The 16,761-nt window shown below is 40.7% G+C and overlaps 1 protein-coding gene across 2 annotated transcripts in view; it reads left to right on the forward strand.

Annotated features, from left to right (window-relative positions):
* Nucleotides 1–16,761, forward strand: part of LOC132151346 (melanophilin-like) — a 36,260-nt gene that overhangs the window by 16,868 nt on the left and 2,631 nt on the right. For both annotated transcript variants that reach the window (XM_059559443.1, XM_059559445.1), the window contains exons 2-10: nt 5,726–5,870; nt 6,655–6,782; nt 7,946–8,167; nt 8,299–8,411; nt 9,469–9,510; nt 14,705–14,763; nt 15,618–15,707; nt 15,791–15,905; nt 16,329–16,525. In XM_059559443.1, coding sequence (XP_059415426.1) covers nt 6,673–6,782; nt 7,946–8,167; nt 8,299–8,411; nt 9,469–9,510; nt 14,705–14,763; nt 15,618–15,707; nt 15,791–15,905; nt 16,329–16,525 — 948 coding nt within the window. In that variant the 5' untranslated portion in view covers nt 5,726–5,870; nt 6,655–6,672. The remainder of the gene's footprint in view (nt 1–5,725; nt 5,871–6,654; nt 6,783–7,945; nt 8,168–8,298; nt 8,412–9,468; nt 9,511–14,704; nt 14,764–15,617; nt 15,708–15,790; nt 15,906–16,328; nt 16,526–16,761) is intronic.

Consider the following 16,761-nt stretch of genomic DNA (forward strand, 5'->3'; position numbering starts at 1 on the left):
TGTCACCCTTTGATCACGGAAAACACCAGAACCCCCGGAAAACTAATTAGATTACAGTTGAGTTGCAAACCCCCCCCCCTCCAAAAACCTTTAGATGTTTTAAAGTCTGACATGGTCGTAAAAGTTAACACAAAGACACCAGACGCGTTTCTACGCACTACTAGAGATGAAATATTTAGCCTTTCCTGTAATGTTGTAAAAGTTTCTTTGGCAAGAAAAGCCCATCTTGACATATCACATTCATTCCTGTTTAATATTTGTGTTTGCCTAAACGCATGTTTTAATTGATATAGCAATGATATAGCAATGATAGAAGTTAATATTGACAACATAAAAGACGTATTCAAGGGTTTAGACTACTAAAGTATGTGTGAGTGACTTATTAAAATTAAATAAAACAACACTTTTTCCAACAAGGAATTTTGTTGAGATTAAAAAATTAAATCGTATATGTAAACCTAATTTTATAGTTAAAACATCGGTCTAATATTAAAACCAGGTAGAATGTTTTCATCGAATGAGAACTGATGTGTTGTTATTAAAAACATTACTTTGTTTAATTCTTTTAACATACATTTAAACCTTTGCGACCAACGTTATTAGGGTGGTTGGGGAAGTGTTAGTGTGTGTTTCTTATTTTTTATTCGATGCTTTAAACATTAAAAACATAAAGACGTCCATTACTGGTAGATTTTACAAATACGGTCTGAGATTACACTCAATTTTTGTTCACACTCTTTACATCATAAAACAAAATAAATGTAAAATAAATAAAACAACACTTAAGAAAAAATAAAAATATAATGATAAAGAAAATGTAGGGGGGAGTAACAGATTTTCACATTAAGAAACCAAAGTCCTCTAATGAAGAATACAAAAGTCTTGGTTTGGGACTTTTCATGCCTTTTAACGCCCCCCAAATACATCACAAATTCCACTTTAAACGCCACTAAACGTGGGGGAATTTTGAAAAACATACATTTATGAATCTAGAATTTCGTGCCAGAAGTTAATAAGTTAATAAGAAGTTAGTAAGTGTGAGTGGCTTATTAAAATAAAATAAAACATCAAGGTCTTTTGTTTAGATTAAAAATAAAGAGCATAGAATACCAGAAAGAAGATCTAATCATCCGTCCGTTTATACTACAGAAATGATTGTCATATTTTTGTCTCTTCAGTGGGGTTGAACACATTAAAGTAGTCATATGTTCAGACTCATTTTCAGTACTATCAAGTTTAAAGAGTGGTGAAGCTTCTACTAGACAAAGCATTTTGTCAGGCATTTTACAGAGTTTGTTCAGAATACAAGCAATAACAAAGATTTATTTTGTATGGATACCCACACATATAGTTATTGAAAGTAGTGGACCAGATAAAAGTGGACCATTAAAATGTCAGACATCTTATTTAATACTCCAATGAGTAAATTAGAAATAAAAAGGTCTAATTAAAAATAAATAAAAATAAAAAGATACGTGTCAAATTAAATGGGTTGGTTAGAATAAATGCCAGCATTTATATAATATACAAAGACCAGTTGGAAATGAATGGAGAATTTTTGGGAATAGAAGAGAAGATCTCGCCATAGAATTGGACACATTGCACTTAATCAGTCATTATTTATAAGATGAAATACATGTGTCTGGACTTTGTGTTAAATGCGATATTGTGAAACAGTTGAACCTATTTTAATAAAATGTAAAAGATATGACAACGAAAGATTACAACTTACAGAAGCATTTAATATAGCAATAAATCAGATCTCATTTTAGATTTTGTTAAATAAAGATGTGGCTATAGAAATGTTTCACAGAATAAGCATGGGGGAAGGAAAGTATGTGTGTGTGTGTGTGAGTGTGTGTGTGTGTGTTTTATATATATATATAACACCCTTTGAAATTAGTTAGTTTCACAAGCCAGTTACAAGCATTTCAAAACCTGTTAGATGTTTTTACAACCGCTTGATGTCTAACTGATATGTAGAATCCTGTAATCACACAGACACCGACACATTCGGGTTTCGGTGCTTGAGATGACCGAGATGACGTCTGGTTTATTTACTAGATAACGCGACACAAGCTTGACAGAAGGAAAGTGTGTGTGTGTGTGTGTGTGTGTGTGTGTGTTAATTGACATAGCTTGAGAAATTAAGCTTGACAAAAATAAAAAAAATATATCGCCGGAGATAGTCTAAATTTAGACTAGTCGTAGATTAAAGTAATTAACTTAACACATTAAAAACAAATAACGCTTTTAGCCTAAAGACTAGCCTAAAAGTAAATAAAAATCGTATAGGTCTACATCATTTAAAAAGTAAAAATTGACCATATGTTTAAACGGATATAAAGTTTTCACTAATTAAGGACTGATGTCTATTTATTAAAAACTACTTAGTTTAATTATTGTAACGTGTAAATCTATTTAATGCTGCTATCACGCCTCCTGCCCGACCCTCTCTAGCGCTGGAGGCGTGGTTTTTTTTCCGGAGCATTCCCGAGCCTCATTCTAACTGTTCATCGGTGCCGGGAGGTTGTTTTACGGACGCTTCACAACTCTGCCGGAGGATCTTTTTTTTTTCTTTCGTCTAACAGTCTCGCTTTTTAAAATTGTAGTTAGTGGTAAAGTACTGCATAGATTTGACAAGTATCTTGTCAGATGTAGGCTATTTTCTTTTAGATCCGCGTAAATGCCTAAGTTACCTATTTTTTTCTTTTGTTTTAACTTTTCACCCGACGTGACAAACGCCTACTTTCTTGGTTTATAACATTGCTCTACGTTCGCTTCTTTTTTTTTGTTTGAGTCGAGCTAACGTTACCGGAGACGTCATAACACTTTGCTGTGGGATCTTTTTTTTTCTTTTGTTTAACTCTTGTCAGTAAAATTTTAGTTAGTGGTAAAGTACAGCATAGTTTTGACAAGTATCTTGTGCTGGTGTTTTAAAGACGGGGTCTGGTGTATTTTATTTTAGATCCACGTAATGTCTACCATCTTTTTTCTTTTGTTTTAAATTTTCTCTAACCTCGTGACAAAACGCCTACTTTTCTGGTTTGTATCGCTGCTTTACATTCGTTTCTTTTTTTCAGTTTGAGGTAAGGTACAAATGCTAAAACTCTATTACCTAGTTTTCTTTATTTTCTAACTGGTAACAAAACACCATTTTTAAATTGTAATGCTACAAGCTCTCACATCTTTTTCACGTATTGCTTAACGAAAACATATCTGATAGTTTTGACTCGTTTGGTTGTATCAGATAAATAACCAGTAACATAGTTTTATTTCATTTGTAACAACTTTAACAACGTTTTTACACTTTTCCAACTACGAAAACGATCATTACATTGTTTCCATTGCTGCTATGTGTTTATAATCTGTTTCTTGAAATACACTGTTTATTTAAAACCTTAATAAAATCTTCCCTTACACCATTTTCATGATTTCGCCCCCTTTTCAAAGTTTAAAAAAAAAAAAGCACATAGCTTCCCACAACTTCTCCCCCCTCCGAAATTCCTCCTTGGTTCATAAGTTCATATTAAGGTCACTGGAGGGTGTACAGGGAGGGGAGGGGGGTGTACAAACAGGTGTCTAGAACAGATGGCTTTTATGACCCTCATCAATCAAATTTTTGGAGACAAGGTGCCCTGGATCCTCTCTCACAGAGCAAATCAAATATACACTGTAAAACCCGACAAGTTAACTTAACTCAAACCGTTTGAGTAAACAGATTGCCTTGATTTAAACCATGTAAGTTTTGAAACTTTGCATTCAAGTAATTAAGTGATTAACTAAGTGCTGATTGAGCATTAGTGATGAACAGCTGCTGTTAACAAACAGAATCACTGAAGAAAAGAGAAACACAAGAACTACTACAACCGACTTCAGACACAGCCTTAGATGAAATCAACTGAAATAAAATACATGAAATCTCTCAAGATCTGATTAAACAACCCCACAAACAGCATCACCAGCTCCACTTATTAATAACCAGACTGACTTTATTTCTGTCAGACGTCTACAGAAGATCTTATTGAGAATGAACTAAGGTTTAGATGTTGATTTATTGTTTCATTTGAAGTAACCATGTTAGAGATCAGTGTTTGCAGTTTGCAGTGTTAGTTGGGCTCTTGACCCTTGATTTCTGTCTTAGTCTTTTCTCTGGCAGTTATAACCATGTGTTTCTAAAACACATTTGTTGTAATTCAAAAGCCCAGAAGAAATATATTCTGATTATTAATGTCTATTAATGTCACAAATACAAAGTATAACAACCTACACCTAGGTACAGGTTAACACCTGATGGCATTTTTTCTGGGCTTCTGAGTTACAACAAATGTGTTTTATAAACACACGGTTATAACAGCCAGAGAAAAGACTAAGACAGAAATCAAGGGTCAAGAGCCCAACTAAAGCAAACACTGATCTCTAACATGGTTACTTCAAATGAAACAATAAATCAACATCTAAACCTTAGTTCATTCTCAATAAGATCTTCTGTAGACGTCTGACAGAAATAAAGTCAGTCTGGTTATTAATAAGTGGAGCTGGTGATGCTGTTTGTGGGGTTGTTTAATCAGATCTTGAGTGATTTAATGTATTTTATTTCAGTTGATTTCATCTAAGGCTGTGTCTGAAGTCAGTTGTAGTAGTTCTTGTGTTTCTCTTTTCTTCAGTGATTCTGTTTGTTAACAGCAGCTGTTCATCACTAATTAACAATCAGCACTTAGTTAATCTTAATTGCAATGTACATCTTCTTTCAGTGAACTCAACTGAATTAAGTTCAGAGTACTGTTAGTTTTTTCAACTTAAATGGTTTAAGGCAATCGGTTTCCTCAAACGGTTTGAGTTAACATAACTTAAGGATATCTGTTTACTCAAACCGTTTGAGTTAACACATAACTTAAGGATATCTGTTTACTCAAACCGTTTGAGTTAACATAACTTGTCAGGTTTGAGTGAGGCTGTGTCTGAAGTCAGCTGTAGTTCCTTTCTCTCTTTTCTTCAGTGATTCTGTTTGTTAACAGCAGGTGTTCATCACTAAAGCTCAATTATCACTCAATTAATCACTTAATTACTTAATTGCAATGTATATCTTCTTTCAGTGAACTCAACTGAATTAAGTTCAGAGTACTCATAACTGTCAGTTTTTTCAACTTAAATGGTTTAAGGCAATCGGTTTCATCAAATGGTTTGAGTTAACATAACTTAAGGATATCTGTTTACTCAAACCGTTTGAGTTAAGTTTACTTGTCGGGTATTACAGTCAAGGCAATCGGTTTACTCAAACGGTTTGAGTTAAGTTAACTTGTCGGGTTTTACAGTGTATAGTAAACAGAAGACAAATGTGATAGATTGATGTGCAAGAACCAATGAGGTTTACTTACAATACAACTTATAGAAGAATATTATGTCATACCTCAATCTCCTCTAATATGAATGCCTACTGACATACTATATAGACAGACAGCAACAGTAATAGTCCCTGTTGGACTATCTGTTGTATAAAACATAAAAACATATATTAAAAAACGAAAAAAAGATAAACTATATTAACATTAAACAGAAGTCACATTGTAAAACAGGCTAATGTTCAACCAACTGTTTATTGTTCAATAAAATAAGTAATTAAAAAAAGTATCAATACGACAAACGCAAAGAATAAAAAACAAATACTAATAATCTCTCCTCAGATACCAGATTTTAATGCATTCATTATTCTGTTTATTTCAAGCAAGGAAAGGGTGGAGCTTTTCCTCCACCACAATTCATTTGAAAAACTAGACATGTGATTATGATTGCCATACCTCTGACTATCCTCACATTATCTGCCTCATCCCGAGAGACTTGATAAGAGCAGCTACTTGTCTGCAAGCAAGGTAAACAAAATCTTCATTATCATTTATGAAACTTTTTCTGTAAGCATAAAGCCTGCTTTTGTTTTAATGTTTTAATAAGTAATTTTTTTCAATTATATTATATCAATTATTCTTACTGCATTAAAGTTATGAATGTGAAGAGTGCATGCATGCTGTCACACTGCAATTTTCTATTGATCGCAGCAGGTATCTGTCAGACTTGATTCATTTCCTAGGTTCAGTTACTCATAGCACTGACTGAAATTATTACATGATCACATCATGAATATTGTTTCTATGAGGAGCCATGACAATCAATGCACTATTAGAATGAGAGCAGTACCACATTTACACACAACAGTGGTCTCATTGATATTTAAAGAAAATCATTCAGCATGTTATTTATTTTATGTTAAGTTATTCATGTTAAGTATAGCATGTTAAGTTATTCATGAATGATATTGCCAATATTGTGTTCTAATTTATTTTAATAAGTTAATACTTCTTTTCAAAACTTCATTTGAATTACTGATACAGGTGTTTACAGAATCAAAATATTTTGTAGACATGTTGAGAGTAGTCAAATGTATTTTTATTTAAAGGAGCTGCTGAGACTGGACTGAAAACAGTCACACTCAACGAATGAACTTTTGATTATGATTATGACTGCAGTGATTCATACTGTATATGATCATGTTGCATATTCTGGTAGCTCATAATGGTAACCTGTTATGAATGATAAGACTTGCATTATCCATAGACTTCTTATATATGTCATGTTTACTGTTTATTTTGTTTAAAAAAGATCAACTAACCTCTGAAAATGGAGAAGAAGTTGGACCTGTCCAGACTAACAGAAGAGGAGGCCAAACATGTGTGGGAGGTCATTCAAAGAGATTTTGACCTTAGGAAGAAGGAAGAGGAGAGGCTCAGGTAAGGACTTTAAATTACATTATTAATCTATATTACCATAGAGACAAATCGGACATGATTTAACACTGGTTCATTGGTTAACATATGTCATTGGAGCCAGCCAGCACTGACTCCAAAAGATACAAATGGTTTAGTGAACTGAGAGGTACAATTGCATAATTTATTCTATATTTATCTATATATTAGACTCTGTCTTTAGTAAACGCTAGGGGAGCAAGGTTATGAGAAAGGCCACAATGCGTGAAAGGCTGCTGTTGTAAAGACATCATGATGATCATGGTACAGTCACAAGGCCTGATCACACCATTCTCCACTGGCTGGGAAAACATGATGCCCCAGAGCTCTATTCTTTTTGGACAAGGAGGTCTCTGTGTGGCTATTGAATTGTTATTTGGAATATGTTCGTTTCTTTTTGTTGGCAAGGACAGTTTTTATATGGCTTGAATTCAAGTTGAATTATTGATCATGCTCTTTTACAACACCCATTATTTTTTGTAATGCAAATTTAATGTATTATGGTGAATATACTGGAAAATTTACTTTGTGTGGCTTACTGAGGTTTTGAAAACATTGCATTCACAAACGGACTCTTTGAGTCTTGATATAAAAATCGGAGATGCACTGATATTAAAATCCTGGCAGAGTTGATAATCATATAATTATGTTTTATTTTATGGATTATATTAAATAATTCTGTAAAGTTTTGTATAAATAAATCAAGCGTGGAAAATCAAAAACTAAAATTAGTCATTTTAAATAGCACCAGTGAATTCAGGCATCATAAGGTTATAATGTACATTATCAAACATTCCTATTCACCTTGCAATTTTCTAAAGATGATATTTAACATGGTTTGTAAATTATAAGTGTTATTAAAGATTAACCTAAATGAAAACAAATGAAGGCAAAGGTAATTTAAATGTTAAAACAGAAGCAATACCCACGGTAAATCATATATCCTTCAGTACAGATAAATTAAAACATCTCTAATATTGGGTGACAAGATATGGTACAGATATACTGTGTGTCCATAATAGGGAAAAGTATCAGTTTATTAGTTTAGGGCTAAGCCAAGCCTGCCTTCAGAAAGTAACCACAAAGCTTTTTCAGTGACTTAATCATGTATGTAATTTGTTTGTCTGTTTGTTTGTATTACACCACAGTGAGATTAAATCTAAGATTGAGAGGGAAGAAACAAAGAGGGAACTCCTGGGGTCTCAGACAAACCTGACTGACTCTCACTGTATCCGCTGCCTGCAGCCCTTTAAGTTCCTGGTGAACAGCAAACGGCAGTGTATGGACTGTAAACTCTACACCTGCAAGACCTGCAGCCGCTACAACAAGAAGGAGCATGGCTGGGTATGCGACCCCTGCCGCATGTCCAGGTTAGAAAAGGTTCCAACATTGGATTACAAATATAATGGAAATATCTTACAGCTTATTCTCTTAGGTAAACTATAAAGTAATGTATTTAATTAATCCCTGATATTAAAAAAAAATCTTTTTGTATATGCAGGGTCCTGAAAATTGGAACCTTGGGGTGGTACCATGACAACGTACACTCTCGCTTCAAGCGTTTTGGCAGCGCAAAAGTGATGAGGTCACTGTACAAGAGATTAAATGAAGAGGGTGAGTGCTATTAAAAGCTTCCCGATAACCTTTATTGTGTCGAAATGAGCTGCCACATCATCACCCTCTCTCTGTATCCCCAGTCATTTTAAGTGGTTAAGCAAGCAAGTGAGAGCTAAGAAGAGATAATGTACAGTCAGCCGGTCATTAATGCAAAATAAACCCTGGCATGATGATTAGCCTTGGATTAGAGGGGTCTTATATCACCCTGAAGGAGTTTATTTTGCAATCATGACCGCCTAGCTGTACATTATCCATGACATATTACTATCTTGTATTTCAATTTAACTTATTTGATAATTTTAGCAACTGCTAAATGAATGAATGTAAATATATTATCTTTAAGCTTCTGCTAATATAAAAGTATGGCAGTAATTACAGCATAATACACACAATATATATTATAATTTTACAATAATTTCACCTTCAACAATTTCAACACATTTCAACAAACATTACTCTCATTAGTTTAACAAAAATATTATCAGTGATCAGTTCAACATGTAGTAAATATGTAAAGCCTGTATACACTGCCTTTCAGATGAAGAACAGCAAGAGACAGCAATGGTGCAACGCATGTGTTATCATTAGATGTCTGTATGTATTTAGTTACCAAGTGGATTTGTTTATCACTCAGTTGAATTTAAAGAACTCTGTCTATTGGCTGTGTCCCAAGTGCTTAGGCCATAACTGGGTCACATGCTGTGTCTGGGGCACTGTAGAACTTGCTGATGTTGTTTATAGACTTGCATGACAGGACATGTTAAAGAGAAAAATGAGAAACCTTGGTTGAATGCACAAATGGAGGTGTAGATTTTCCACCCCAAGGATAAAGCTGACAACTGTAAAACTGTTAATGTTCTATGTTTACCATTTTTTAGGTTCAATATATTTGCTCTTATTAGTTTTGCTGTGGTATTATGTGCAACAACTAATTACTCAAGTATTTAATTTGTTCAAAATGCCTGATAAATGAGTTAAATACTCAGGAATGTCCAATTTCCCCCTTGTGTTCTCATTTGCACAAGACTCACGTCATTGTCCGTTGTTTATTTAGGGCACCGTGATGATGACACACAGAGCATGCCTGATGTGCGAAGTGAGTACACAAATACATTCATGCTGTGAAGGAAACGTACTCGGTTACTAACGTAACCTCGGTTCCCTGAGATGAGGGAACGAGTACTGCGTAAGCTAGCTTACGCTATGGGAAAAGGTCCCCTTTTCTCGAGAATATGAAGCCAAAAATTATCCTTAATTTTTAAATAATGTAAAACGCAGTGCTGCAGCACAGCAGACCCAAGCGAAGCGGCTCGCGCGCTTATTGGCTGTGCTGCGGCAACTGCAGCAACCTATGGTGAGGCGGCGGAGAGGAACGAACCAATGGGGGCGCTTCGCGCCCATTGGACGTCAGAGCGCGCCAAAATAGGCGTGGCTGGAACTATATAAGCCACCGCTTCACCATAGGGATCAGGTTTTAAATCGACTGAAGCGATCACCCGGTCCGAGCACATAGCACGGCAGGTTACGCAGTACTCGTTCCCTCATCTCAGGGAACCGAGGTTACGTTAGTAACCGAGTACGTTCCCTTTCGAGAGTACTCTCGTACTGCGTAAGCTAGCTTACGCTATGGGAACACAATGTAAAACGCCGTGCGTGCTCGGGAACTTCGACCTGTCACAGCCCGAGGCGAGAGCCCGGGGCTTTATAGCAGGAGAAATCCCAGTCCCAACAGCCAACCTTAGTGAGCTTTATATAGGGAACGAAAAAGGGGACGTGATAAGGCTTAGCACGTCTATATAGAAAGTACCCTGGCCTGCAGGGCAGGGACTTGCAGATTATAGAATCTAATAAATGTGGACGGAGAGGCCCAGCCTGCCGCCGCACAGATATCATCCAGTGGTATCCCGCAGGACCGAGCCCATGACGAGGCCATACCTCGGGTGGAATGGGCTCTGATGCCGAACGGGCAGTGAAGGCCTTTAGATTTGTAAGCCAGCGAGATAGTGTCTACTATCCATCGCGATAGGCTTTGCTTCGTGGTGGCGAGACCTCGGGTGCGCCCACCAAAGCATATGAAGAGCTGGTCCGACCTCCTGAATAAGGCGGAGCGCGCAATATAGGTTTTGAGAGCCCTGACGGGGCAGATGAAGCTCGCGTTGCTTTCGTCGCTTTGCGAGGAAAGGGCTGACAGCGAGATGACCTGCGCTCTGAACGGTGTTGAGAGCACCTTGGGGACATAGCCGTGTCTTGGTCTGAGAATGACTCTGGAGTCATTAGGCCCAAACTCGAGACAGTCAGCGCTTACAGATAGCGCATGTAAATCCCCCACTCGCTTGACTGAGGCCAGAGCCAGTAGAAAAGCGGTTTTGAACGAAAGAAGCTTCATATCGACAGACTGAAGCGGTTCAAAAGGGGGGCCCTTTAAGGCCTCTAGGACCGTAGACAGGTCCCAGGAAGGGATTGAAGGGGGTCGGGGAGGGTTCATCCGACGAGCTCCCTTAAGGAAACGAATGACCAGTTCGTTTTTTCCCAGTGATAGGCCGGCCACCGGAGCATGAGAAGCTGCAATGGCTGCCACATACACTTTGAGCGTAGACGGGGATCTGCCCGCATCTAAACGCTCCTGTAGGAAGGAGAGTATCTCCGTCACGTCACATAAGTGAGGGTCTAGGTTCCGTGTCCCGCACCAGGTGGAGAACACTGACCATTTCTGCGCATACAGGCGCCTGGTTGAGGGCGCTCTGGCTTCCGTAATGGTCTTTAACACTCCCTCAGGGAGGTTCCCGGGTACCCGTTGAGGGCCATACATGAAGGGCCCAAAGTTCGGGGTGGGGATGCCAGAGCGCGCCCTTCAGCTGCGTGAGGAGATCTTTCCGCAGCGGTATTGGCCATGGGGCTGTACTGGACAGCTGCATCAGCTCGGAGAACCAAGGTTGGGTCGTCCAGAGTGGGGCTACTAGCAGCATAGCACATCTGCTCTTCCTGACCCGATCGATGACCTGCGGTAGCATCGCGACCGGTGGGAAGGCATAAAGCGGGCGTCTGGGCCAATCGAGGGCCAGCGCGTCCCTGCTCTTTGAAAAATATATTGGGCAATGAGCGTTGTCTTCTGAGGCGAAGAGGTCGACCTCTGCCCTGCCGAAGATGCTCCACATCAACTGAACCGTTTGTGGGTGAAGAGACCACTCCCCAGGGGGAACATTCGCCCTGGAAAGCATGTCCGGGCCCCGATTCAGGATGCCAGGTACATGCGCTGCCTTTAGCGAGCGCAGATTGTAATGTGCCCATGTCAGAAGACGTTCGGTCAGGGTGTGCAAGGTTTCTGACCTGACACCACCCTGGCGATTTATGTAGGCCACCACTGACATGCTGTCTGATCTGACCAGAACGTGGTGGCCCTTTAAAAATGGGAGGAAAGCTTTCAGGGATAGTTCGACCGCTATCATCTCCAGACAGTTTATGTGTAACAGTCGCTCCGGGCTCGACCAGAGGCCGGAGGCAGACCTGCCCTCGTACAGGGCGCCCCAACCGAGGTTGGATGCATCTGTCGAGACTACTTTCCATTTCGAGACAGCGCCCGTGCTTACGCCTAACTGATACCAGTTGGCTATTTTCCAAGGGGCCAGAGCTGTGATGCAGCCGTGGGTCACCCTGATGCGCGCGCGGCCGGAAATCCAGGCGCGCGCTGGAACATGGTCTCTCAGCCAGCGCTGTAGTGGGCGCATGCGCAGCAGGCCCAGTTTGAGAACCGCAGAGGCTGATGCCATCAGACCTAGCATTTCCTGAAATCGTTTGAGCGGGTAAAGAGACCCGGCTTTGAACGACACGGCTAGATGCTGAATAGTGAGAGCGCGCTGTGACGTCAGACGCGCTGTACATGTCACAGAGTCTATGTCTATCCCCAAAAAGGAAATCCTCTGGCTGGGAGACAGAGCGCTCTTGACAGTGTTGATCGTGAGACCCAGGCATTCTAAATGGCTGAGGATCCAGGATCTGTGTGTCGTCAGTAGCTCCTCGGAATGGGCTTTAACTAGCCAGTCGTCGAGGTAGTTCAATACTCGCACTCCCCGCATTCTCAGGGGTGCGAGAGCGGCATCCATGCACCGTGTAAACGTACGGGGCGCTACGGAGAGGCCGAATGGAAGAACCATGTACTGATAAGTCTGCCCCTCGAAGGCGAATCTCAAGAATGGCCTGTGATGGGGTGCTATTTGAATGTGAAAGTAAGCGTCTTTCAGATCCACTGAGAAAAACCAATCCCTCGGGCGAATTTGCGCGAGTATTTGTTTGGTAGTTAACATTTTGAACGATCGCGTCATAAGCGCTTTGTTCAAACGTCTGAGATCTAGGATGGGTCTGAGACCGCCATCCTTTTTTGGTACGAGGAAGTAGCGGCTGTAAAAGCCTGACTCGCGCTGCGCAGGGGGAACAGTTTCTATCGCCCCTTTTGCAAGAAGGTTTATCAGTTCGGCGCGAAGGACGTGTGTCATTTCGCTTTTCACTTTCGTTTCGACCACGGCGCGAAAGCGCGGCGGTCTGCGAGCGAACTGGAGCAAGTAACCTCGTTTTATTATATTCAAAACCCAATTTGATATGCCGGGGATGGCCTGCCATGCAGCGGCTCGTGCGGCTATGGGTTGAATGTGCTTCGGGCACTGGCCGCCTGTTATGAGGGGACCAGTAGCTCGAGTATGCTGTGCTTGTGACACTGTGGTGACAGCGCTTATTTGTAGGGTTGCGCACTGAGAAGTGGGCACGCGCGCTACATTTAGAGCACCTCTAAATGTGCAGCAATAGCCTCCTCGAGAGGGGGGAGGCTCTCGTAACCGTGGTCTCGGGCGCCGTCGACAGAGGAGAGCGCTGACGAAACAGAAGTCTTCAAGCGTGCGGAGAATGGGGCTTTCCACGACTTCGTGAGTTCATCGTGAACTTCCGGGAAGAAGGGGGCGTTTCTTTGCGGAGGGGCCGAAGGGCGCCCCTGCAAGAACCATTCGTCCAGCCTGCTTTTAGCGGGCTCGTCTGGAGGAGACCAGTCGAGCTGAAGGTCGCTGACAGCCCTTGTAAGCACGCGAGTAAGCTCTGCGTCGATATCAGCGCGTTGTCCGGCGCAGTTGGGTGCTGTAGAGGGGGGGGGGGGGTCCCGCAATGGAGCCCGAACATTCCTCACTACTGGACGCGGCGAGAGAAAGGCTGTCGTGTCTGTCCTCTTCCGCCTCAGGCACTCCGAAGGAGAAGGGGGCGCTGGTGAGCAGGGACTGGCGCTGCTCGTCCACAAAGAGGACAGGCGAAGGAGAGAGAGCGGGCGAGGCACGCGGGGAGTGTTCCGGCGTGAGCTCGCGTGTAGCAGTGTGCTCAGGCATTCTCTGATCGCGGCGTTTCTTACGCGGCACTTGAGAGAGAAGAGGCGGAGCGGGTGGAGCATCGTGGCTGGTTTGAGCTAATCGAGCCCGCAGGGTCGATATAGCCATGCTTTCGCACTCAGGGCAGCCGCCCTTGGAGAGTGCGCTCTCAGCATGCTCGCGGCCCAGGCAGGAGACACAGATGATGTGGCGGTCCTCGCTGGGCAGAGGGCCTCGGCAGGAAGCACAGGCCCGAGGCATTTGAAACAACGCCTCGAATTCTGGAGAAAAAAGTGTGATGCAGCGGCAAACACACTAGCTTTGTAAGGATATAGTCACGCCGGATGGCGCAGCAGGAAGCGAGTGCTGAAGGCGGCGTCGAGATGAAGCACGAGCCGGCGTCCTCAGATCTGCGTTGCAGTGCTATCCCGCTGAGAGGCTTTTCGACGGCGTGTAGAGGCTTCTCCGGAGAAGACAGCGAAGTGCAGGTGAGATCGCTGAAGGAGATGAAATCTGATCCCTATGGTGAAGCGGTGGCTTATATAGTTCCAGCCACGCCTATTTTGGCGCGCTCTGACGTCCAATGGGCGCGAAGCGCCCCCATTGGTTCGTTCCTCTCCGCCGCCTCACCATAGGTTGCTGCAGTTGCCGCAGCACAGCCAATAAGCGCGCGAGCCGCTTCGCTTGGGTCTGCTGTGCTGCAGCACTGCGTTTTACATTATTTAAAAATTAAGGATAATTTTTGGCTTCATATTCTCGAGAAAAGGGGACCTTTTCCCATAGCGTAAGCTAGCTTACGCAGTACGAGAGTACTCTCGAAAGGGAACAACAGGAGCATAGCTGGTGCTGTCACAGAGCAAAGCTTAAGAGCAATTGGCCAAGCCTTATTTAAATTTATCAGTACTGAAACTATGCATTCTCTTTTGAATAATATATATGTTTTATTCTTAGATGTATATAATGGTCATGATGAACATTTGGATGCATCTGAAGCTCAACATTATAAGCAGGTAGACTCAATTTTGTAATGCTTTTGAATTTATGTTTCAATATGAATTTCAAGGGCTTTGTTTAGGCTTTCCCCTTGGTGAATTAACTTAATGGCTTATTATTTTAGTGCACAGTGTGCTAGTCTGGTACAGTTTTTGTATAGTGTTTAAGCCCTGTAAGGGAAAAAAATATAACTGGTAAATCATAATTATGAGATAAAAGGTCGAAACTATGAGACATTATGTCATAATTATAAAATAATAATTGTAAATGATGAAATATCAAGTATTGATTATTATTAACTTATGCTAAGTTATAATAATGAGATAAAAAGTCAAAATTAAAAAATTAAATTATGAGAGAATCATAACTATGACAAAAAGTTGAAATTATGAAATACTAAATCATTATGACTTAAAATGGGACATTATGAGATAAAGCCATAACTATGATTTAAAAATTACGATTTACAAAAACAAACAGAAATGGGCTATAATATATTGACTTAACCTACAGGTGTTTTACCCCTTCTCCATAAATCTGCAGTTTAAAGCAAATTATCTGTGCAAGGGATTTCTGCCACAACAATTAGACAAACACTTTTTTTTTCTGCAATTGAATTATTAAAGATACTCAAGTTACATTCAAAATCCACTTGGCTGAAGTGGCTCATTGAAAGGCATGGTACTTATGTTGCAGTTAAATGCTATACATCATATCATAAATCACTGTGAATACTTTAAAATTGTCTATAAGCAGAGTGGTAATATTTTAAAGTGTGCAATTATGATAAAAGAGCTCTCTCAAACCAGTATTTTGTAAGTCTTTGTCACTCATATTTTATATAAGCTAAATTGTCCTGACTTCTTCACAGAAACGAAAGACCAAGCGTCTTCTCTCTGTCCACCCCATGGATCTTGACATGGACGACTATACCACTCATTCTCGCAGACAGTCTATCCAGGTATTGAGAAAGCTGATATTGTTAAACATCCACTCTGTGGAACAGGGCACTCAGGCATCATAGACACTTTCATTCTTCTCCAGTACATGCATGAAGACAGAGGTCAGCGGAATGATGTAGAATACAACTCTGAAATGTACCATCACCATCATCATCGCCTGAACCGGAGGAAAAGTCTCGACAAGTTCTCACGCCCAGGTGAAGCAATATTCTGTCTGTACATTTTTGTCTTTCTTTCTTTCTTTCTCTTTCTTTCTTTCTTTCTTTCTTTCTGTCTGTCTTCCTCACATCTTTTTCAAATGTTACACATTCACACAAACATTTACAGATCTCATTTCAAAGGCTTCATGTAAAACTAGGATTTTAGATTTCACACACACACGCACACACACACACACACACACACACACACACACACACACACACACACACACACACACACACACACACACACACACACACACACACACACACACACACACACACACACACACACACACACACTGTATGTGAAAACCAGAACAGTCTGGAAAGTCAGCAGGGGATCTTTGATTGATTTTCATCCTTAAATGCCATTAAACTGATTAAACTGCTAATTTGTCTCCTTGATTTCTGTTTTAGATGATGGCATGTACTCTGAAAACAGAATGGTACGCGCTCGCTCGCTCTCTAAAATCAACTCCTCTTTGGCTCCACGCCAGATTTATCTGGATACTTCAGAGGAGGAAGATATGTTCCGATACCCTGTCTACCAGCTGCCCCCAAGACGCCGCAGTCGAGCATCATCTCAAGAAAACGTTCATCAGAGTGCACCACCGGTATCAGAGATTAAGGGACTTTCTTCACATTTGAAATTGATTAATACATATAAGTGCTAAATATTTTCTTTGTTGAGCTACCATTGAAGAAATGCTCTATTCACAGTTAGAGGAGATATTTAAGGATAGGGAGGTTTCTGAATTTAAACAAGGCCACTCCTTGACTGATACTGATATGACTTGATTCTTTAGCTCATGTGGATGTGCAAGATTTTAAACATACTCTGTCAATCAAA

Source organism: Carassius carassius, chromosome 10 (assembly GCF_963082965.1).
Source record: "Carassius carassius chromosome 10, fCarCar2.1, whole genome shotgun sequence".
NCBI lineage: Eukaryota > Metazoa > Chordata > Actinopteri > Cypriniformes > Cyprinidae > Carassius > Carassius carassius.